The sequence below is a fragment of the Nerophis lumbriciformis genome, linkage group LG33 (genome assembly GCF_033978685.3).
Source record: "Nerophis lumbriciformis linkage group LG33, RoL_Nlum_v2.1, whole genome shotgun sequence".
Taxonomy (NCBI): Eukaryota; Metazoa; Chordata; class Actinopteri; order Syngnathiformes; family Syngnathidae; genus Nerophis; species Nerophis lumbriciformis.
Genome location: NC_084580.2, coordinates 22,995,626 through 23,016,205, shown reverse-complemented (window position 1 = coordinate 23,016,205; position 20,580 = coordinate 22,995,626). Strand labels below are relative to the sequence as shown.

General features: G+C 40.5%; 3 protein-coding genes across 10 annotated transcripts in view; 2 read left to right on the top strand and 1 right to left on the bottom strand.

Moving 5' to 3' along the window:
- The window catches only part of LOC133575717 (uncharacterized), a 215,002-nt gene that overhangs the window by 75,389 nt on the left and 119,033 nt on the right, over nucleotides 1-20,580 (top strand). For 4 of the 6 annotated variants that reach the window (XM_061928514.1, XM_061928510.1, XM_061928512.1 and 1 more), the window contains exon 1: nucleotides 14,136-14,566. The exons of the other annotated variants lie outside the window; for them this stretch is intronic. In XM_061928514.1, coding sequence (XP_061784498.1) covers nucleotides 14,440-14,566 — 127 coding nt within the window. In that variant the 5' untranslated portion in view covers nucleotides 14,136-14,439. Of the gene's footprint in view, nucleotides 1-14,135; nucleotides 14,567-20,580 lie in introns of those variants that run through there. 6 annotated transcript variants of the gene reach the window in all.
- LOC133575695 (uncharacterized) overlaps nucleotides 1-20,580 on the bottom strand; it is a 196,419-nt gene that overhangs the window by 134,853 nt on the left and 40,986 nt on the right. The window lies entirely within an intron of this gene.
- The window catches only part of LOC133575751 (uncharacterized), a 381,675-nt gene that overhangs the window by 328,370 nt on the left and 32,725 nt on the right, over nucleotides 1-20,580 (top strand). The window lies entirely within an intron of this gene.

The window sequence follows — 20,580 nt, the reverse complement described above, 5'->3', positions numbered from 1 at the left end:
TGTAACGTTTATTTCGAAATTGGTAACCGTGCATTTCTCTCTCAAAACAGAGTCGAATGTGCCGGAGACACATTATCAGCCCCGCGTTGCAACAAATGGATAACGTTAACGTTACTCACAAAAAAGCTGAACTCATGAATGCCTGTTGCGACTCAAAACAACACAGAAAATGCACTCTCCAAGAAGTTCCTAACACCCTGAAAGTTAAAGGGGAACATTATCACCAGACCTATGTAAGCGTCAATATATACCTTGATGTTGCAGAAAAAAGACCATATATTTTTTTAACCGATTTCCGAACTCTAAATGGGTGACTTTTGGTGAATTAAACGCCTTTCTAATATTCGCTCTCGGAGCGATGACGTCACGTTGTGACGTCACATCGGGAAGCAATCCGCCATTTTCTCAAACACCGAGTCAAATCAGCTCTGTTATTTTCTGTTTTTTCGACTGTTTTCCGTACCTTGGAGACATCATGCCTCGTCGGTGTGTTGTCGGAGGGTGTAACAACACGAACAGGGACAGATTCAAGTTGCACCAGTGGCCCAAAGATGCGAAAGTGGCAAGAAATTGGACGTTTGTTCTGCACACTTTACCGACGAAAGCTATGCTACGACAGAGATGGCAAGAATGTGTGGATATCCTGCGACACTCAAAGCAGATGCATTTCCAACTGGACTGGACAGATCAGCTTTCAGGAAAAGAGAGCGGATGAGGGTATGTCTACAGAATATATTAATTGATGAAAATTGGGCTGTCTGCACTCTCAAAGTGCATGTTGTTGCCAAATGTATTTCATATGCTGTAAACCTAGTTCATAGTTGTTAGTTTCCTTTAATGCCAAACAAACACATACCAATCGTTGGTTAGAAGGCGATCGCCGAATTCGTCCTCGCTTTCTCCCGTGTCGCTGGCTGTCGTGTCGTTTTCGTCGGTTTCGCTTGCATACGGTTCAAACCGATATGGCTCAATAGCTTCAGTTTCTTCTTCAATTTCGTTTTCGCTACCTGCCTCCACACTACAACCATCCGTTTCAATACATTCGTAATCTGTTGAATCGCTTAAGCCGCTGAAATCAGAGTCTGAATCCGAGCTAATGTCGCTATAGCTTGCTGTTCTTTCAGCCATGTTTGTTTGTGTTGGCTTCACTATGTGACGTCACAGGAAAATGGACGGGTGTATATAACGATGGTTAAAGCATGCACTTTGAAGCTTTTTTTAGGGATATTGCGTGATGGGTAACATTTTGAAAAAAACTTCGAAAAATATAATAAGCCACTGGGAACTGATTTTTAATGGTTTTAACCATTCTGAAATTGTGATAATGTTCCCCTTTAATACACAACAGTTGCTGCTTCGCTTCCTTAAAAAAATCTCCTCGTCGTCACGTGAGCTGCACATCACACATCATTGGCTGGCTTACTGCCACCTCGTGAGACATAGCCTCAGCGCCCCCCTGGCACTGTTTTGAACTGTTTTGGTACTTACTTTGATTATTGTTTCTCAGCTGTTTGTAAACGTTGCAGTTATAAATAAAGGTTTATATATAAAAAATAATAATAATTAAAAAAAACGTAGCATCAGCGCATGCTCATAGCATAGATCCAATGAATCGATGACTAAATTAACCGCCAACTATTTCTATAATCAATTTTAATCGATTTAATCGATTAGTTGTTGCAGCCCTAGCTCCATCTTTTGACACTTCTTCCACTCTCGTCCTTGCACGCTACACCGCCACAACAAAGATGACGGGGAGAAGACGCTGTCGAAGGTGAGCCACGTAAATAAGACCGCCCACAAAACGGCGCATCCTGAAGTGACTGTCAGAAAGCGACTTGAAGATGATCTGTAAAACATCATCCATGCAACATTTTGAGCAAAGAACCACCATTACATGTTATGTAGACCACAAGGAAGTATTTTACATTTAGAAAAAAAATTATATATATATGACCCCTTTAAAGGCTAACTGAAATGCGATTTTCTTATTTAAACGGGGATAGCAGGTTCATTCTATGTGTCATACTTGATCATTTCGCGATATTGCCATATTTTTGCTGAAAGGATTTAGTAGAGAACATCGACGATAAAGTTCGCAACTTTTGGTCGCTGATAAAAAAGCCTTGCCTCTACCGGAAGTAGCAGGCGAGTAGCGTGACGTCACAGGTTGTGGAGCTCCTCACATCTGCACATTGTTTACAATCATGGCCACCAGCGGTAGGAATGGTGTTCCTGGGATTAAAGGCCTCACTTTTTCTCCTCCAAACATGTTGCTGGGTATTGTGGCCAAACAGCTCAATTTTGTGGATGGCTACCAAAAGTGCCTTATTGCAGGTAAACTTGCCAAGGGACATGTAAGCAAATATTAACATTGCTGTATGTATACTTTTGACCCAGCACATTTGCTCACATTTTCAGTAGACCCATAATAAATTCATAAAAGAACCAAACTTCATGAATGTTTTTTGTGACCAACAAGTATGTGCTCCAATCACTCTATCACAAAAAAAAAAGAGTTGTAGAAAGTATTGGAACCTCCAGACAGCCATGACATATGTATGTACACTTTCGCGACTGTATGTCACTAGTAACAGGCACATTTTTAAATAGATGTAATATTTACGTATTTTTGCTCATTAGCGCATTTATCTCGAAAACGCTTCAGAACGTTTGCTTTTTTTTTTTCAACATCACTGCAGACTTCATGAGAGTCAACAAACATAATAAAACATAATTTATTGTATGAAGAATGACTCATAATCGTCGCACGGAAAAGGGGGGGGGGGTGAAGTTGAGCGTGTTTTTGTGTCGCTCGCCATTGCCGGGTCTATTTTGGCTGTCAAACAGTACCAACTTGTCAGAGTACGTCCTCATCCTTCTACTATCCAGGTGAGAGGCACGATTCATGATCTGGAATAATCTTTTACCAGCACCGAGGCGAGGAAGGAGCTCACCAGCCGGTGATGTCAACATAGACACACAAGCTATACATAGTTTGTCTGCGTTAGCACTTATAATAACAATATCACTAATACTTGCTTGCTATTCAAGCCACGAAATACAAATGGAGTATTGTTGGCGCTTTTTGGATGGTTATAGAGGACCTCCCATTGGTTCCATTGCAAGTGGACTTTTATTTACATTTATGAGTTAGAATGTGATTAAAAAAAAGTATATATATATATATATATATATATATATATATATATATATATATCTCAATAGTCATGTCTTTTAAAATGATTGTGAACGATAGAAAAAAATCCCTCAAAAAAGTGCAGTTCCCCCCTAAATTCCAGTGATTAGATTTAAGACTTTAAGTCTATGAGCATGAAGTGATGAAGCCTACTTGGATGAGAGGACAAACGTCTTCTAAGACAAAGTGAACAGTCCAGTTGTGATGGATTGAATGCCCTGAGAATAAAATGATATGTGCTTACTTGGACTGTGATGAAGCTGTGAGGACTCCGGTGGTTTGTCTTCATGCTCTTCAGTCTTCACAGAGACAACAGTCAGTGGAAACTTGCTGACATCATCCTCCTCCTGCCCTAGAAGACACCCTCCCTCCTGAGTGATCCACACTTCCTCTTTAATGTGGGGGGGCTGCTGGACGTCTGTTGGGTAAATAAGTAAATAAGATAAAGAGAGAAGAGAAATAGTTTTGGACTGACACTGTTAACACAAAGACATTATTTGTGTTCCTTCGTGTGTTGTGTTAAAAGTGTGTGGTAAAACAACCAATAAAAACACGGGAAATACCTTCTTTTATCCCAGGCACTAAAATTAATTCAAAAGTGAGTTAAAAATTAGACTTGGAAATTTGATGGGGGTCAATTTGAAAAGTTTTTATAAGTACGAGGCAACATTGATTGAGGCATTCTTAACTTTAAACTCACTGATGTAAAGTGTGTAAATATTTTATTCTGTATACACCTAAACTTTATCATAGTCATTACTCCATCCATCCATCCATCTTCTTCCGCTTATCCGAGGTCGGGTCGCGGGGGCAGCAACCTAAGCAGGGAAGCCCAGACTTTCCTCTCCCCAGCCACTTCGTCCAGCTCTTCCCGGGGGATCCGAGTCGTTCCTAGGCCAGCTGTGAGACACAGTCTTCCCAACGTCTCCTGGGTCTACTTTGGTTATTGAAAATAAATGTTTACTTTCACTTATTGATGCATGTCAGTCAGAATCAGGAAGTGAAATTATAACTAATTAGATTTGATTACTGTACAAAATATTTTTGGTGAGTGTGTGAGTTTTGTTTAAACATGTTGATACAGGTTTACATCTTCTTGGGGACTGGAACACAGATATGTCCTGAAAGGATGCACCCATTTTAAAAAACCTTCACTAAGCTGTGCCACCAACATTGTCTCACTTAGCTCATTAAGCAAACTACCAGGGTGAGTGAGTCCTTTTAAACCTTCATAGACCTCTTTGTTACTTCTGACCAGTCTAAGATCACCACAAGTGGAACTACTGTATGCGGCTTAAGTGATCATTCCATGATTTTCTTTACCCATAAAGAACATAGAACCGAGGCTGACGGCCACAAAACAAGCAAAGCTACAATCCTCAAGACCTAGACTAGCAAGGCTTTCAATGACAAACTGGCAAATGAAGACTCGCTCCGTACTTGCAAGTACACAGGTCTTTGGGTCAATTCCTAACCTCAGAAAAGTAGATAACTTCACAGGCAAGTGACAATATTATAACAAACAAAAATGAGATTACCTATCTTGGCTGCATCGTACAGACTAATCTCTCCAGTGACAAAATTACTACTAAGGTAATCAAAGAATCAACCGACAAATTCTGTTCTCACTAGTGTTGTCCCGATATCAATATTTTGGTACCGGTACCTGTACCAAAATGTATTACGATACTTCTGTTAATAAAAGGGACCACAAAAAAGTGCATTATTGGCTTTATTTTAACAAAAAATCTTAGGGTGCATTAAACATATGTTTCTTATTGCAATGTTGTCCCTAAATAAAATAGTGAACATACTAGACAACTTGTCTTTTAGTAGGAAGTAAGCAAACAAAAGCTCCTAATTTAGTCTGCTGACATATGCAGTAACATATTGTGTCATTTATATTCTATTATTTTGTCAAATTATTAAAGACAAGTGGTAGACAATGGATTATTAATCTACTTTTTCATTTAATGTTAACATCTACATATTTTTTGTTTTAACATGTGCTATATACACTTCTGTTAAAATGTAATAATCACTTATTCTTCTGTTGTTTGGATACTTTACATTACTTTTGGATGATACCACAAATGTGGGTATCAATCTGATACCAAGTAGTTACAGGATCATACATTGGTCATATTCAAAGTCCTCATGTGTCCAGGGACGTATTTCCTCAGTTTACAAACATAATATATATTTTTTTTTAAACAAAAGAAGATGTTCTGACACCAAAAAATATTGATGTAATCATAGAAGTAGTACTTTTTAAAAACGGTATAGTACCGAATATGATTCATTAGTATCGCGGCACTATACGAATACTGGTATACCGTACAACCCTAGTTCTTACATAGTAGGATCACCCCGCTGGTGGGTAGAAATACACTTAAGACTAACACAAGCACTCATTAACTCCAATTTGACTACGGAGTTCATGTTTGGTACCGTGACGCCTTAAAAGCCCTGAAAAACAAACTCCAGACAGCCAAAGCAAAATGATTGGGCTTCTACTCAACCGTCCATCTCGGGCTCACCTTTCCACCAACCATTTCCTTAACGTGGGGAGGCTCTTGGTCGCCGAAAGAATGCATCTTCTTGAAGTTGGTCTGGTGTACAAGATACACCACTAAAATACCCATGTACCTGTCTAGACACTTCAAAATATATTCACCATTATAACACCAGAGGTAGTTGTACAAATCACATTCAACCCAGATTTCACTCTAAAAAAGGTTCTAATTTGTGTGCCTGCTATACCACCAACATGTGGAACTTCCTATCAATAGCCATAAAGGAGTGTAAATCCCTTACTTCCTTCAAAGTCGCTTTGAAAGGACATTACAGGTTGCGGCTACTCGTAACTGGAAATAGACAAAACCTTCTGCTTTTTTTAAATTATATTTTCATTTATTTTCTTGCAGTATATTGTATTTGACGGCGTGGCGCAGTGTAAGAGTGGCCGTGCGCGACCCGACGGTCCCTGGTTCAATCCCCACCTAGTACCAACCTCGTCATGTCCGTTGTGTCCTGAGCAAGACACTTCACCCTTGCTCCTGATGGGTGCTGGTTAGCGCCTTGCATGGCAGCTCCCTCCATCAGTGTGTGAATGTGTGTGTGAATGGGTAAATGTGGAAGTAGTGTCAAAGCGCTTTGAGTACCTTGAAGGTAGAAAAGCGCTATACAAGTACAACCCATTTATCATTTATCATTTATTTATTTTAAATGCTGCTTTCTGCAGATGTTGCGTCCTGTCTGTGTGAATTAAAATGTATTTCAAGTGAAACCATGTCAGGCTTTCTTGTAGCAGTGAATGTGTACCGTGATGAAAGTGTACCCTTTCCTATGCAAACTTCTCATAAGTCCTTCAATCAATCAATCACACATTGTTACAAACTGAGAGGAACATCAACCTCAAACTGTCTCGTTTTCATGAAGAATCTAAATGAAAGCATTGCATCATCCCCACAAGACAAAGCATCTTCCTATTGAAGAAAAGTGTTACTAATGAAATATAAAGTTAGTAAAGATGTGAGAGTAAGAAGTCAACAAACCTGTTCTGTGTAACACAACTTGATGTTTCTTGAAAACAGCGTCCAGTAGTTGATGTTGTCGCTCCTTCTCCTCTTTTGTTGGACAAAGTTCCTCCTCGTACTTTGCTATCGTTCTTTCGCACATTTTCCCACAATCACAACACTTTACACTCACATTTGATCTCTACTTAGCGATGTGTTGATAACGTCCGCGTCTCTTTGTTAGCAGCTAACAAGCTAAGCTAACTAGCAAGCTAAGCTAACTAGCACAAGACTTGATAAAGTGCGCTCAGACTAATGTATCCGGATACAAACAATGACTAACAATGTTTCATCTACTACACGACATATATGCGTACATGTATGCACTAAATACAAATAGAGAAACAATAATGGCCAGTGGCCACGTTTAGGCCTTCTCTGTCAAACGCCATTTTGCTTTTGACTCCTTCGTCTTCTTTGGATTTCCAGCAGACTAGTAGAGCATCTTAGGCCTCCACAGCTTCTTAGCGTCCTGTCCTATGGTCCATACTACATTCTACAGTACAGGAGGTCTTCGTCCTGTCCTATGGTCCATACTACATTCTACAGTACAGGAGGTCCAATTTATCTAGGTCAAAGTTCGTGAGGGATAAACAAAGCCTTCTTCTTCTTCTTCTTTGGTTTAATGGCGGTTGACAAGCAACCTTGTGGTGTGCATTACCGCCACCTACTGAAATGGAGTGTGGACGGAGGTGATCCCTACTCTATAGTCTTTTTTAAATATGTATATAATGCTTTATAACCTATGTGTTCTGAGTGCAATCCTAAAATATCTTCCACTACTAACCTAAACTTGTCTTTCACTAACTTATTTCCCAGTATTTGCCTTTCTCTATTGTATTTGCTACAATGTATTAAAAGATGTCCTCCACTTTCTATGTGATGACAACAGTCACACAGTCCTGTATTATGTTTCCTATCAACTATTTAGATATGTATGTCCTAATCTCATTCTAGTAATAATGTCTTCTTCCTTCCTATTTCTATTCCTCCTCTCATTACACCTACTCTCCTCTGGACTTTGTAATACTCTCGACCTTTTCTTTCCTTATTCCAATCATCTTTTTATTGTCTTCTATCTTAATGATGTTCTTCACTTCTTCTTTACTGTGGTTCATCTCCATGTTTACTTCTGTTTTAGTGCTTGTTTGTTTTGTGTATCTATCTGCTGATTCATTGCCCACAACTCCTACATGAGCAGGTACCAGAGAAATGTTACCACACTTCCTGCTTAATTTATTCTGCAGATTGCCTGAACTATTTCATCAACTAAATCTTGTCTTGTTTCTCATGCTATGTTTTTTATGCTCATCAATGCACTGCTGGAGTCCGAGCACACGACTGCTTTCCTTGCTTTATTTTCCTATATCCAATGAACTGCCATATAAATTGCGGCAAATTCCCTCGTAAAAACAGATAACTTATCACTGATTCTTTTATTTAATACTATGTTTCCTTGTGTGATAACTGCTGCAGCTCCTACTTTATTACGTATAGTTTTTGATGCATCTGTATATATTATGATGTTTCCTCAATCCATTGTTCTATCTGGTAACTAATTAAAATTATATTCTTTAGTAATTGCATGTTTACATTTGGGTCGACATACATCCACGGTGGTATTGCAGGGATTGGTACTGTAGGCTAACTTTAATATTTTCAATTTGAGCTTTTTCACATATGTCTCCTATTATCCACCCCAAACTATTCATTTTTTTTCTTCTGTTTTTCTTGGCAGTTTGGTAACACTTGGTGAGTTGGATGTCCTTGCTTGGACCCTTTTAAGTTTGCCCAATAAACTGCTGACAGTTGATCTCTTCTCATGTCTAAATGTTTTCCATTCATGTCTACTTGTAATGCTGCAACTGGGGTTGATTTAGTAGTTCCACAACATAACCTTAGTGCCTGTGATTGGATCCTGTCTATTTCCCCAAGTCATGTTTTTGAAGCAGATTGATAAATGATGCATCCATAATCAATAACAGATGGAATTAAAGTGATATATATTGCTTTCAATGTCTGCCTATCAGACCCCCAATTTTCACCCTTCAAAGCCCTCATTATATTTAACACCTTTTTACTTTTCTCCACTATTTTGCTGATGTGGGTTGACCAGTTCATATTTTTATCAAACCATATTCCCAAATATTTAAATACTTGTACATCTTCTATATTTTCTCCATATGGTTTAAATTGGAGCTTGTTTTGAACTTTCCTCTTTGTAAAATGTATGACTGTAGTCTTTCCAACAGAGAATCTTAAACCCCAAGCTGTTCCCCATTCTTCAACTTTACTTACCACTTTTTGAATCTTCTTTTCTCTATGATGTGTATTTCTAGCTCTCTTCCACATCACTCCATCATCACAAACAGTGCCACCTCCACTAACCCTTCCACTTCACTAAACACTTCATTTATCATTATTGAAAACAGTACTGGACTTATTATACTCCCTTGCGGGGTCCCATTTTCCACTTCATAATCTCTACTATATTCATTCTCTATTTTTACTAATATTGTTCTACTTGTTAAGAAGTCTTTTATCCATCTATACATTTTCCCTCTAATCCCAATTGTATTTAGTTTTATCAGCAAGCCCTGTTTCCACAACATATCATAAGCTTTCTCTATGTCAAAAAATACTGCAATTATACTTTCTTTATTTATTTGTCCTTTTCTAATTTCCTCTTCCAGCTGCACTGCTGCTCCTTTGTGTTTCTTCCATCCATCCATCCATCCATCTTCTTCCGCTTATCCGAGGTCGGGTCGCGGGGGCAGCAGCCTAAGCAGGGAAGCCCAGACTTCCCTCTCCCCAGTCACTTCGTCCAGCTCTTCCTGTGGGACCTCGAGGCGTTCCCAGGCCAGCCGGGAGACATAGTCTTCCCAACGTGTCCTGGGTCTTCCCCGCGGCCTCCTACCGGTCGGACGTGCCCTAAACACCTCCCTAGGGAGGCGTTCGGGTGGCATCCTGACCAGATGCCCGAACCACCTCATCTGGCTCCTCTCGATGTGGAGGAGCAGCGGCTTTACTTTGAGCTCCCCCCGGATGGCAGAGCTTCTCACCCTATCTCCGCCACCCGGCGGAGGAAACTCATTTCGGCCGCTTGTACCCGTGATCTTGTCCTTTTGGTCATAACCCAAAGCTCATGACCATATTCTCCAAGTCCACAAAATACATGTAGACTGGTTGGGCAAACTCCCATGCACCCTCAAGGACCCTGCCGAGAGTATAGAGCTGGTCCACAGTTCCACGACCAGGACGAAAACCACACTGTTCCTCCTGAATCCGAGGTTCGACTATCCGGCGTAGCCTCCTCTCCAGTACACCTGAATAGACCTTACCGGGAAGGCTGAGGAGTGTGATCCCACGATAGTTAGAACACACCCTCCGGTTCCCCTTCTTAAAGAGAGGAACCACCACCCCGGTCTGCCAATCCAGAGGTACCGCCCCCGATGTCCACGCGATGCTGCAGAGTCTTGTCAACCAAGACAGCCCCACAGCATCCAGAGCCTTAAGGAACTCCGGGCGGATCTCATCTACCCCCGGGGCCTTGCCACCGAGGAGCTTTTTAACTACCTCAGCAACCTGAGCCCCAGAAATAGGAGAGCCCACCACAGACTCCCCAGGCACTGCTTCCTCATAGGAAGACGTGTTGGTGGGATTGAGGAGGTCTTCGAAGTATTCCCTCCACCGATCCACAACATCCGCAGTCGAGGTCAGCAGAACACCATTCTCGCCATACACGGTGTTGATAGTGCACTGCTTCCCCTTCCTGAGGCGGCGGATGGTGGTCCAGAATTGCTTCGAAGCCGTCCGGAAGTCGTTTTCCATGGCCTCACCGAACTCCTCCCATGTCCGAGTTTTTGCCTCTGCGACCGCTGAAGCCGCACACCGCTTGGCCTGTCGGTACCTGTCCGCTGCCTCAGGAGTCCTATGAGCCAAAAGAACCCGATAGGACTCCTTCTTCAGCTTGACGGCATCCCTCACCGCCGGTGTCCACCAATGGGTTCTAGGATTACCGCCACGACAAGCACCAACTACCTTGCGGCCACAGCTCCAATCAGCTGCCTCGACAATAGAGGCGCGGAACATGGTCCATTCGGACTCAATGTCCAGCACCTCCCTCGTGACATGTTCAAAGTTCTTCCGGAGTGTTTCTTGCTTTCCCAAATCCATATTGGTAGTTTTTTCTTTTTTCTTTTGACTCTAAATATCATGACTTGGTTCCTGGGGTTTAGTTTTTCTAGAAGGCAACGGAAAGTTGGCTCGGGCGAGACGGGAATGTAAGTACATGATTTATTTAATATATCAAAAAAAAAAGTGCAAACGAAAAGCGCGCACAATGGCGGGGAACAAACTATGAAACCAAAAGACTATAGCATTAATAAACAAAAACTTACTTGGCTTGGACAAAAATAGCAGCATGAAGGATGGAGATGAAAACAAGTGTCAGGAATGTACAGAGCATAAATGTGAGATGTCGCCAGAACGACAAACTGAAAACAATGAACTTAAATACTATAGACATGATTAGTGAAAGCAGGTGCGTGACTCAAAACGTGAAACAGGTGCGTGACGTGACAGGTGAAAACGAATGGTTGCTATGGTGACAAAACAAAACAAAAGTGCACAAAAAGTCCAAAAACAAAACCGAACATGACTAAAACAAAACATGATCACACAGACATGACACTAAATAATTGACCAGTCTTTCATTATTCATTTTTTCCATTACTTTGCCCAAATGTGAGGTCAATGCTATGGGCCTATAATTACCTGCCTCTTCCGGGTCTTTCCCTGGTTTGCATATTGGAATTATTACAGCTTCTTTCCACTCAGCTGCTCATTTTCCTTCTTCATATATCCTATTATATCATTTCAAGACCACTTCTTTGCCGATGCTACTTAAGTTTTAGATCATCTGATAACTCACCTGGTCCTTTCCTGGTGTCGTATTTTTAACCTTTTTCAATATTGGAACCATTTCATTCAAAGAAAATGTCATATCTACAGTGTTGCTAAAGCCATTATCATTATCTTCCATCATTTCCCCAATATTTAAACTAGTTGTTTCTTCTCTCTTTTCTTTTCCTACATTTCTCAAATGATCATTACTGTGCACTTTAACAAATGTTTTTGCTAAAAGTTCTGCGTTTTCTTTATTTTCTACCACACTGTCATGACTTGGACTATGGCTTGGTTTGTTCTCCCGAGGTGCAAGTGATTTGGACCAGATGTGGCGTGAAGGTGATTACATGATTTATTTAAACACTATAACAACAACAAAAAGTACAAACGAAAAGTGCGCACAGTGGCGGAGAAACGACTATAACTACAAAAAAAAGTACAAACGAAAAGCGCGCACAGTGGCGGAGAAACGACTTGGCTATGAAAACAAATACTTGCACAAAGGCAGAAACTATGAACAACAAAAACACTAACTGTGGCTTAATAAACAAAAACTTACTTGGCATGGAACCGGCATGAAAAAAGAGCAGCAAGGGTCTTAAGGGTGTGTGGAGAGTGTGCAGAAGCATAAATGCGGGATGTCGTCAGAACGACAAACTGAAAACAATGAACTTAAATACTGTAGACATGATTAGTGAAAGCAGGTGCGTGACTCAAAACGTGAAACAGGTGCGTGACGTGACAGGTGAAAACTAATGGTTGCTATGGTGACAAAACAAAACAAAAGTGCACAAAAAGTCCAAAAACAAAACCGAACATGACTAAAACAAAACATGATCACACAGACATGACACACACACTGTGTGCCATCTTTCATCACATGATGTTTATGTTGACTTCTGATCCCTGACATGTTCTAGATCATTCCCCACACTTGGCCTAAAGGAGTAGTTCTGTTTAGTGATTCACAAAATGTTCTCCAATAGTCTTTTTTCCCTCTTTTTAATAACATACCTTACTTTAGCTTGGTGCCTTTTATACTGGATCATATCTTGAAAATTATGTGTCCTTCTTAATATTCTAAATGCTTTATTCCGTTCTTTTATTGTGTCTGTGCACGTTTGTGTCCACCATCTTCCTTCTTTTCCCTATTCTACTCCTTGGTATGCTCTGTTTGTTATCTTCCATTATGCACTTTGTAATATCTGTATTAAGTTGTTCAATATCTTGATTTATATCCACTTCCTTTAATGTCATGTCTGTCATTTCCCTAAATTGTCCCCATGGGTGTTGAAATTATGTTTTTGTTTGGTTGCTTGTCTATGCAGGGTGCAATCGTGTGTGTGCAATATATATTATTGGTTAATTATTTTTTGTTGTTTTACTTTTAATTTTGTAGCAGTATGTAAAAATAGCACACTGTGGAGGCCTCTGCGGTGTTCCACGCTATCATCTGCTGGGGTGGGAGGAGCATGGCCAGAGACAGGAGCAGACCCAACAAAGCAACCAAGAGAGTCGCACACCAACTCTCGGCCAGTGTCCAGTCCGCGTGGATGAGCGAGGATGCGTCCAAGGAGACCGAGGTGTCCGATACCTGCTCATTCAGCCAAGACACTGTGAAGCTAGTCCGTCCCGGCGCTCAGCGTCAGCTCCGCAGTCCTGTCTCTTCATCCACATCTCCTCCAGTCTCTCCAAATGGACTCTGGTGTGGCAGAGACCCAGCAGGCTGGTCTCCGGTAGGCAGATCCAGAAGTTCACAGAAAAGCACCACAGAAGTCAGGAAAGTGCCACCCCTTGTCACACAGTCCCAAAGGGTCCCCAACCAAAAGGCAAAAAAACCACATGAAAACAAGAGGGAAACAGCAGGAACACAAAAGGATGACACAAGAGCACAGAGCTCCTGCCACCAGCAGCCACTACAGCGGCGCCATCTTAATGAAATACTTGTATGTTTTAGTCATGTATGTATAAAAATAATATCTTACCTCGGAGTAAAAGGGAACAAGAATATGAAAATGAACAAGGTGTATCGCCACAATTTCAACCACTTTTACGCTTCTGTCATTGTAATGAATGACGCACGGGGGCGCCACTAACTCCCATCGCAGAATTTATTTTTTAAATGTTGATATTTTTCAAACAAAGCACTTACTGTAACCTAACAACAACATTATTTTACACTTTCAGAATTCCTAAATAAATAAATAATTATAAAATAGTAAATCATCGATATATTTTCCATTTAAGGCTGCTGGACACATCTTTCAGGTTGTGTACAGATCTGTGAGGTTTCATAATGAATACCGTATTTTTAATAACGTTTGTTTAGTATGTAATGGTTTATTATGACATTGTTATTGAAATACAGATGACACAAAAGAACCATGGTAAGTAACTGTGGCAAAACAAGTTGACGGAAGTGACGTAAATACGCGCATGCGTGGACCGATCGGGTGATACAGCAAGATGGCGTCTGACGGAGAAGGCCTAAACGCGGGCATTCTATTTCTGTATTCTTACATATATGTTGTTTAATAGAGTACACACGGTTAATAATTGTTTGTAGCAGGATACATTAGTCTGAGCGCACTTTGACACTTCTCCTGTTTGATAGCTTCACTTAAGGTAGCTTGCAGCTAGCTTAGCTGGCTAGTTAGCTTAGCTTGTTAGCTGCTAACAAAGAGACGCGGAAGTTATTTAAACATCGCTAAGTAGGGAACTAATGTGAGTGTAAAGTGTTGTGATTGTGTGAAAATGTGCGAAAGAACGATAGCAAAGTATGAGGAGGAACTTTGTCCAACAAAAGAGGAGAAGGAGCGACAACATCAACTACTGGATGTTTATTATAAGAAACATCATCAAGTTGTGTTACACAGAACAGGTTTGTTGACTTCTTACTCTCACATCTTTACTAACTTTATATTTCATTATTAACACTATTCTTAAATATATTGTGTATAAGAAGTTTGGTTGTCTTGTGACGATGATGTACATACAGTCGTGGTCAAAAGTGTACATACACTTGTAAAGAACATCATGTCATGGCTGTCTTGAGTTTCCAATCATTTCTACAACTCTTATTTTTTTGTGATGTAGTGATTGGAGCACATACTTGTTGGTCACAAAAAACATTCATGAAGTTTGGTTCTTTTATGAATTTATTATGGGTCTACTGAAAATGTGAGCAAATCTGCTGGGTCAGAAGTATACATACAGCAATGTTAGTATATATACAGCAATGACGGTAGGCGTGGTGTTCCTGGGATTAAAGGCCTCGCCTTTTCTCCTCCAAACATAGTGCTGGGTATTGTGGCCAAACAGCTCAATTGTTGTGTAATCTGACATCACATGGACGAAGATACGACCTTCTGGAGTAAAGTTCTGTGGTCAGATGAACCAAAAATTGAGCTGTTTGGCCACAATACCCAGCAATATGTTTGAAGGAGAAAAGGCGAGGCCCTTAATCCCAGGAACACCACGCCCACTGTCAAGCATGGTGGTGGTAGTATTATGCTCTGTGTCTGTTTTACTGCCGATGGAACTTGTGCTTTAAATGGGACAATGAAAAAGGAGGATTACCTCCAAATTGTTCAGGACAAGCTAAAATCATCAGCCCGGAGGTTGGGTCTTGGGCACAGTTGGGTGTTCCAACAGGACAATGACCCCAAACACACATCAAAAGTGGTAAAGGAATGGCTAAATCAGGCTAGAATGAAGGTTTTAGAATGGCCTTCCCAAAGTCCTGACTTAAACGTGTGGACAATGCTGAAGAATCAAGTCCATGTCAGAAAACCAACACATTTAGCTGACCTGCACCAATTTTGTCAAGAGGAGTGGTCAAAAATTCAAGCAGAAGCTTGTGGATGGCTACCAAAAGCGCCTTATTGCAGGGAAACTTGCCAAGGGACATGTAAGCAAATATTAACATTGCTGTATGTATACTTTTGACCCAGCACATTTGCTCACATTTTCAGTAGACCCATAATAAATTCATAAAAGAAGCAAACTTCATGAATGTTTTTTGTGACCAACAAGTATGTGCTCCAATCACTCTATCACAAAAAAATAAGAGTTGTAGAAAGTTTTGGAAACTCACGACAGCCATGACATGATGTTCTTTACAAGTGTATGTAAACTTTTGATCACGACTGTATATACGTCTGGTACTTGCAACCGCGTGGTTGTCGTCGTTCGGTCGAATTTAACTACTATTAAATGTCCCGATCCGATATTTGGATCGGATCGGCCGCCGATATTTGCCAAAAATTGCGTATCGGCAAGGCATGGGAAAATGCCGATCCAGATCCAGTTTAAAAAAATATTCCGGTCCGTGTTTTCCAACGCACAGATTTAAATAATACATTCCACTTTTCTGCTGCTCCCTAATTTCCGTTCCGCATTTTCCAGCACACCTTCAACACATCCACAGGTCTGTGGATTCTCACGCAGTTGCTTTTAGCTGCTGGCATTACACGACAGGCTCTTCTCACTCTTTCCTGTGTCTCCCTCTCACAGACAGCAAGCGCACCTTCTTACACACGTCACATACTGTCACGTCATACGTCACATACTGTCACGTCCTCTTCGAGCAGAGAGGTAGCTGCATGGCTAACGTTAGCTGTGGTGCTAGCGCAGCCGTGCGAGCAACGTTCCCTCTAAGGTGCTCGCCTGTGCAATTGCGCACTGCTGAAGCGTCCTCTGCGCACGGCAAATCTATGCCACACACAAAATCAAAATTAAAAAAAAAAAGCGCATAACAATTTTCGACACACGGACACGACAGAGAAAACAGTTTTCGTCATCATTGTTCAAATATTGTGACGTCTGTCGAGACGCTTATCTCCATTCGGTGCCACACGTCCACACCATCAAAATGCCGAGGCAAACATTTCCAGATCAACACCGTATGAAAAAAATAGTGATTTTTTTTTAGTTGTGATTTCCTTCTCTGCATGAAAGTTTAAAAGTAGCATATATTAATGCAGTATGAAGAAGAATGTTTTAATGTAGACACATAGAATCATCATACTGCTGTGATTATATGCATCGAGTGTTCATTCAAGGCTAAGGCAAAATATCGAGATATATATCGTGTATCGCAATATGGCCTTAAAATATCGCAATATTAAAAAAAGGCCATATCGCCCAGCCCTAGTTCAATGATGCCATTTCTGTTTGTCATGTATAATTTTGTCTATTTTGTGTTTATCCTTGAATAAACAGGTCAGTTTCTTGTTACCAACCATTGTGTATTGTTCAAACTCCCCTAATTCAGCTGGCTAGTTGTTATCAAGAGTACTAAAACCCTTTTCAACATGATTCTGACAACTAAGTAGGCTAAATAACTTTAAACTTTAATACATGCTCGGATAGGCCAGTATCGGTCGGTATCGGTATCGGATCGGAAGTGCAAAAACAACATCGGTATCGGATCGGAAGTGCAAAAACCTGGATCGGGACATCCCTACCCAGAACACCCCTATGCTTCAGATTGGTGAAGAGTTTGAGATGGTTGACTCTGTCAAATGCCTTAGATGCATCAATAAACCCTACCAACATTGTTGGGCTCTGCAGTCTGTATTTTTCTACTGCTTCTTGTAAAGCATAAACACACAAGTCAGTGTTGTACTTGCTCTTAAAGCCAAACTGGTTGTCTGCGGTGCAAATAAGATCCCAACTCTGTATATGATCACACTTTCCAGCACTTTAGATAGCATGCTAGATCGGGCGATAGGTCGATAATTGTCCATAGTCCCTACCTTACTAGGCTTGTCTTTAATGACAGGTACTAAAATAACTGTCAGCATAGCAGCTGGCAGGATGCTATTCATTACCAACTTACCAATATATACCTACTGCATGTACATAACAACTTAATGGAGGTGTTTGGATATGTTTTAAGTTCTTTGTAGGCAGAATAGTGCGACTCTAATAGCCTCTATTGTAAGCAGACTTTTGATCGCATTTATTTACTATTTAGAATGCATAAAAAAGAAAAACAACGTGTGTTCTTGATAGGCAAAATAAAATAAAGTGTGGTTTTCTTTTAAGTGAAGTGAAGTATATTTTTTAACTCTTTTCTCTAGTGACTCAAAGCGCTTTACATAGTGAAAGCCATTATCTAAGTTACATTTAAACCAGTGTGGGCGGCACTGGGAGCAGGTGGGTAAAGTACCTTGCTCAAGGACACAACGGCAGTGACTAGGATCGAACCTGGAACCGTCGAGTTTCTGGCACGGCTGCTCTGCCAAGTGAGCCGTGCTGGCCTCAGAATGTACTAAAATCTATCAAAATCTCGTAAAAATCGTTAATACATCCTAGAAATGTCTCAACAATTCCATGAACAATATTTTTATTTAGGAACTTTCTAATGTAACATGTTTCTATCTACATTTCTGTTAAAATGTAATAATCACTTATTCTTCTCTTTTGCTAAAATGTAATAATCACTTGTTTTGTTGTTTGATACTTTAGTTTTGGCTGATACTACAAATGTAGGTATCGATCCAGTAGCAAGTAGTTACAGGGGCAGTATCGGTCATACCAATGTCGATACTGATATTTACATTTTTCAAGATCATTCAATGAGTCAATTTTTGTTCGCAATCATAATCAGACAAAAACACAGGATGGTGGTGTTAGAATATCAACTGAATATTTAAAGGGGAACATTATCACCAGACCTATGTAAGCGTCAATATACACCTTGATATTGCAGAAAAAATACCTTCTTTTTTTAACCGATTTCCGAACTCTAAATGGGTGAATTTTGCCAAATTAAACGCTTTTCTATCATTCGCTCTCGGAGCGATGACGTCACAACGTGGCGTCACATCGGGAAGCAATCCGCCATTTTCTCAAACACCGGGTCAAATCTGCTCTGTTATTTTCCGTTTTTTCGACTGTTTTCCGTACCTTGGAGACATCATGCCTCGTCGGTGTGTTGTCGGAGGGTGTAACAACACGAACAGGGACGGATTCAAGTTGCACCAGTGGCCCAAAGATGCCAAAGTGGCAAGAAATTGGACGTTTGTTCCGCACACTTTACCGACGAAAGCTATGCTATGACAGAGATGGCAAGAATGTGTGGATATCCTGCGACACTCAAAGCAGATGCATTTCCAACTGGACTGGACACATCAGCTTTCAGGAAAAGAGAGCGGATGAGGGTATGTCTACAGAATATATTAATTGATGAAAACTGGGCTGTCTGCACTCTCAAAGTGCATGTTGTTGCCAAATGTATTTCATATGCTGTAAACCTAGTTCATAGTTGTTAGTTTCCTTTAATGCCAAACAAACACATACCAATCGTTGGTTAGAAGGCGATCGCCGAATTCGTCCTCGCTTTCTCCCGTGTCGCTGGCTGTCGTGTCGTTTTCGTCGGTTTCGCTTGCATACGGTTCAAACCGATATGGCTCAATAGCTTCAGTTTCTTCTTCAATTTCGTTTTCGCTACCTGCCTCCACACTACAACCATCCGTTTCAATACATGCGTAATCTGTTGAATCGCTTAAGCCGCTGAAATCCGAGTCTGAATCCGAGCTAATGTCGCTATAGCTTGCTGTTCTTTCCGCCATGTTTGTTTGTGTTGGCTTCACTATGTGACGTCACAGGAAAATGGACGGGTGTATATAACGATGGTTAAAATCGGGCACTTTGAAGCTTTTTTTAGGGATATTGCGTGATGGGTAAAATTTTGAAAAAAACTTCGAAAAATAAAATAAGCCACTGGGAACTGATTTTTAATGGTTTTAACCATTCTGAAATTGTGATAATGTTCCCCTTTAAATATGGCTCTGAATGAAATCATTTGGTTCATGCCCTTAAAGTCTTCCTTTTTTACTTAGTTTGTAAACAATAACAAAATATATATAATTCAAAATATCGATCAAACCACTGTATCGAACTTATACTGATATTATACTGTCGATTTTTGCATAGATCTGTCCACATTTGTATGAATTTAAGAGCTTTAGCAGGGTTTCTTGGGTCATTAAAAAGCATTAAAAGTAATTGATGGCCTAAATTAAGGCCTTAAATGGTATTAAAAAGCATTAAATACGATGTCCCGAGGCATTAAAATATTCATGCAATCGTAGGCCGGGACCGATATAAATGAAAATAAACCTAATAACTTAATTCTTGCTGTCATCAATAAATTGCTGTCAACGTGTTTCCTTCTTGGTCTGTGGATTTTAAACTGGACTAAGAGGTCTCACTCTGTGCATCGCTCTCAGCACCTGAACATGTTAATTCCACAGTACACTTACGGTACATGAACAAAGTGAGCCTCTTGTCATAATCTTTGTTTCGGCTCCTTGCAATTCTCATCCACACGTTTTCCTGTGTGCAGTAGTGTTAGTAGTGTTAGTATTGTTAGTATTGTTAGTAGTGTTAGTAGTGTTAGTAGTGTAAGTAGTGTTCGTGTTAATACAATGCTGAATTTTAATGTACTGTATTTTCCGGAACATAGGGCGCACTGGATTATAAGACCCATTAAAGGGGTCATATTATGATTTTGTAAAATACTTCCTTGTGAAGTGAATTACATTTATATAGCGCTTTTTCTCAAGTGACTCAAAGCGCTTTGTGAAACCCAATATATAAGTTACATTTCAAGCAGTGTGGGTGGCACTTGGAGCAGGTGGGTAAAGTGTCTTGCCCAAGGACACAAAGGCAGTGACTAGGGTGGCGGAAGCGGGGATCGAACCTGAAACCCTCATGTTGCTGGCACGGCCGCTCTACCAACCGAGCTATACACAACAAGTAATGGTGGTTCTTTGGTCAAAATGTTGCATAGATGATGTTTTACAGATCATCTTCAAGTCGCTTTATGGTGGTCACTTCAGGATGCGCCGTTTTGTGGGCGGTCTTATTTACGTGGCTCACGTT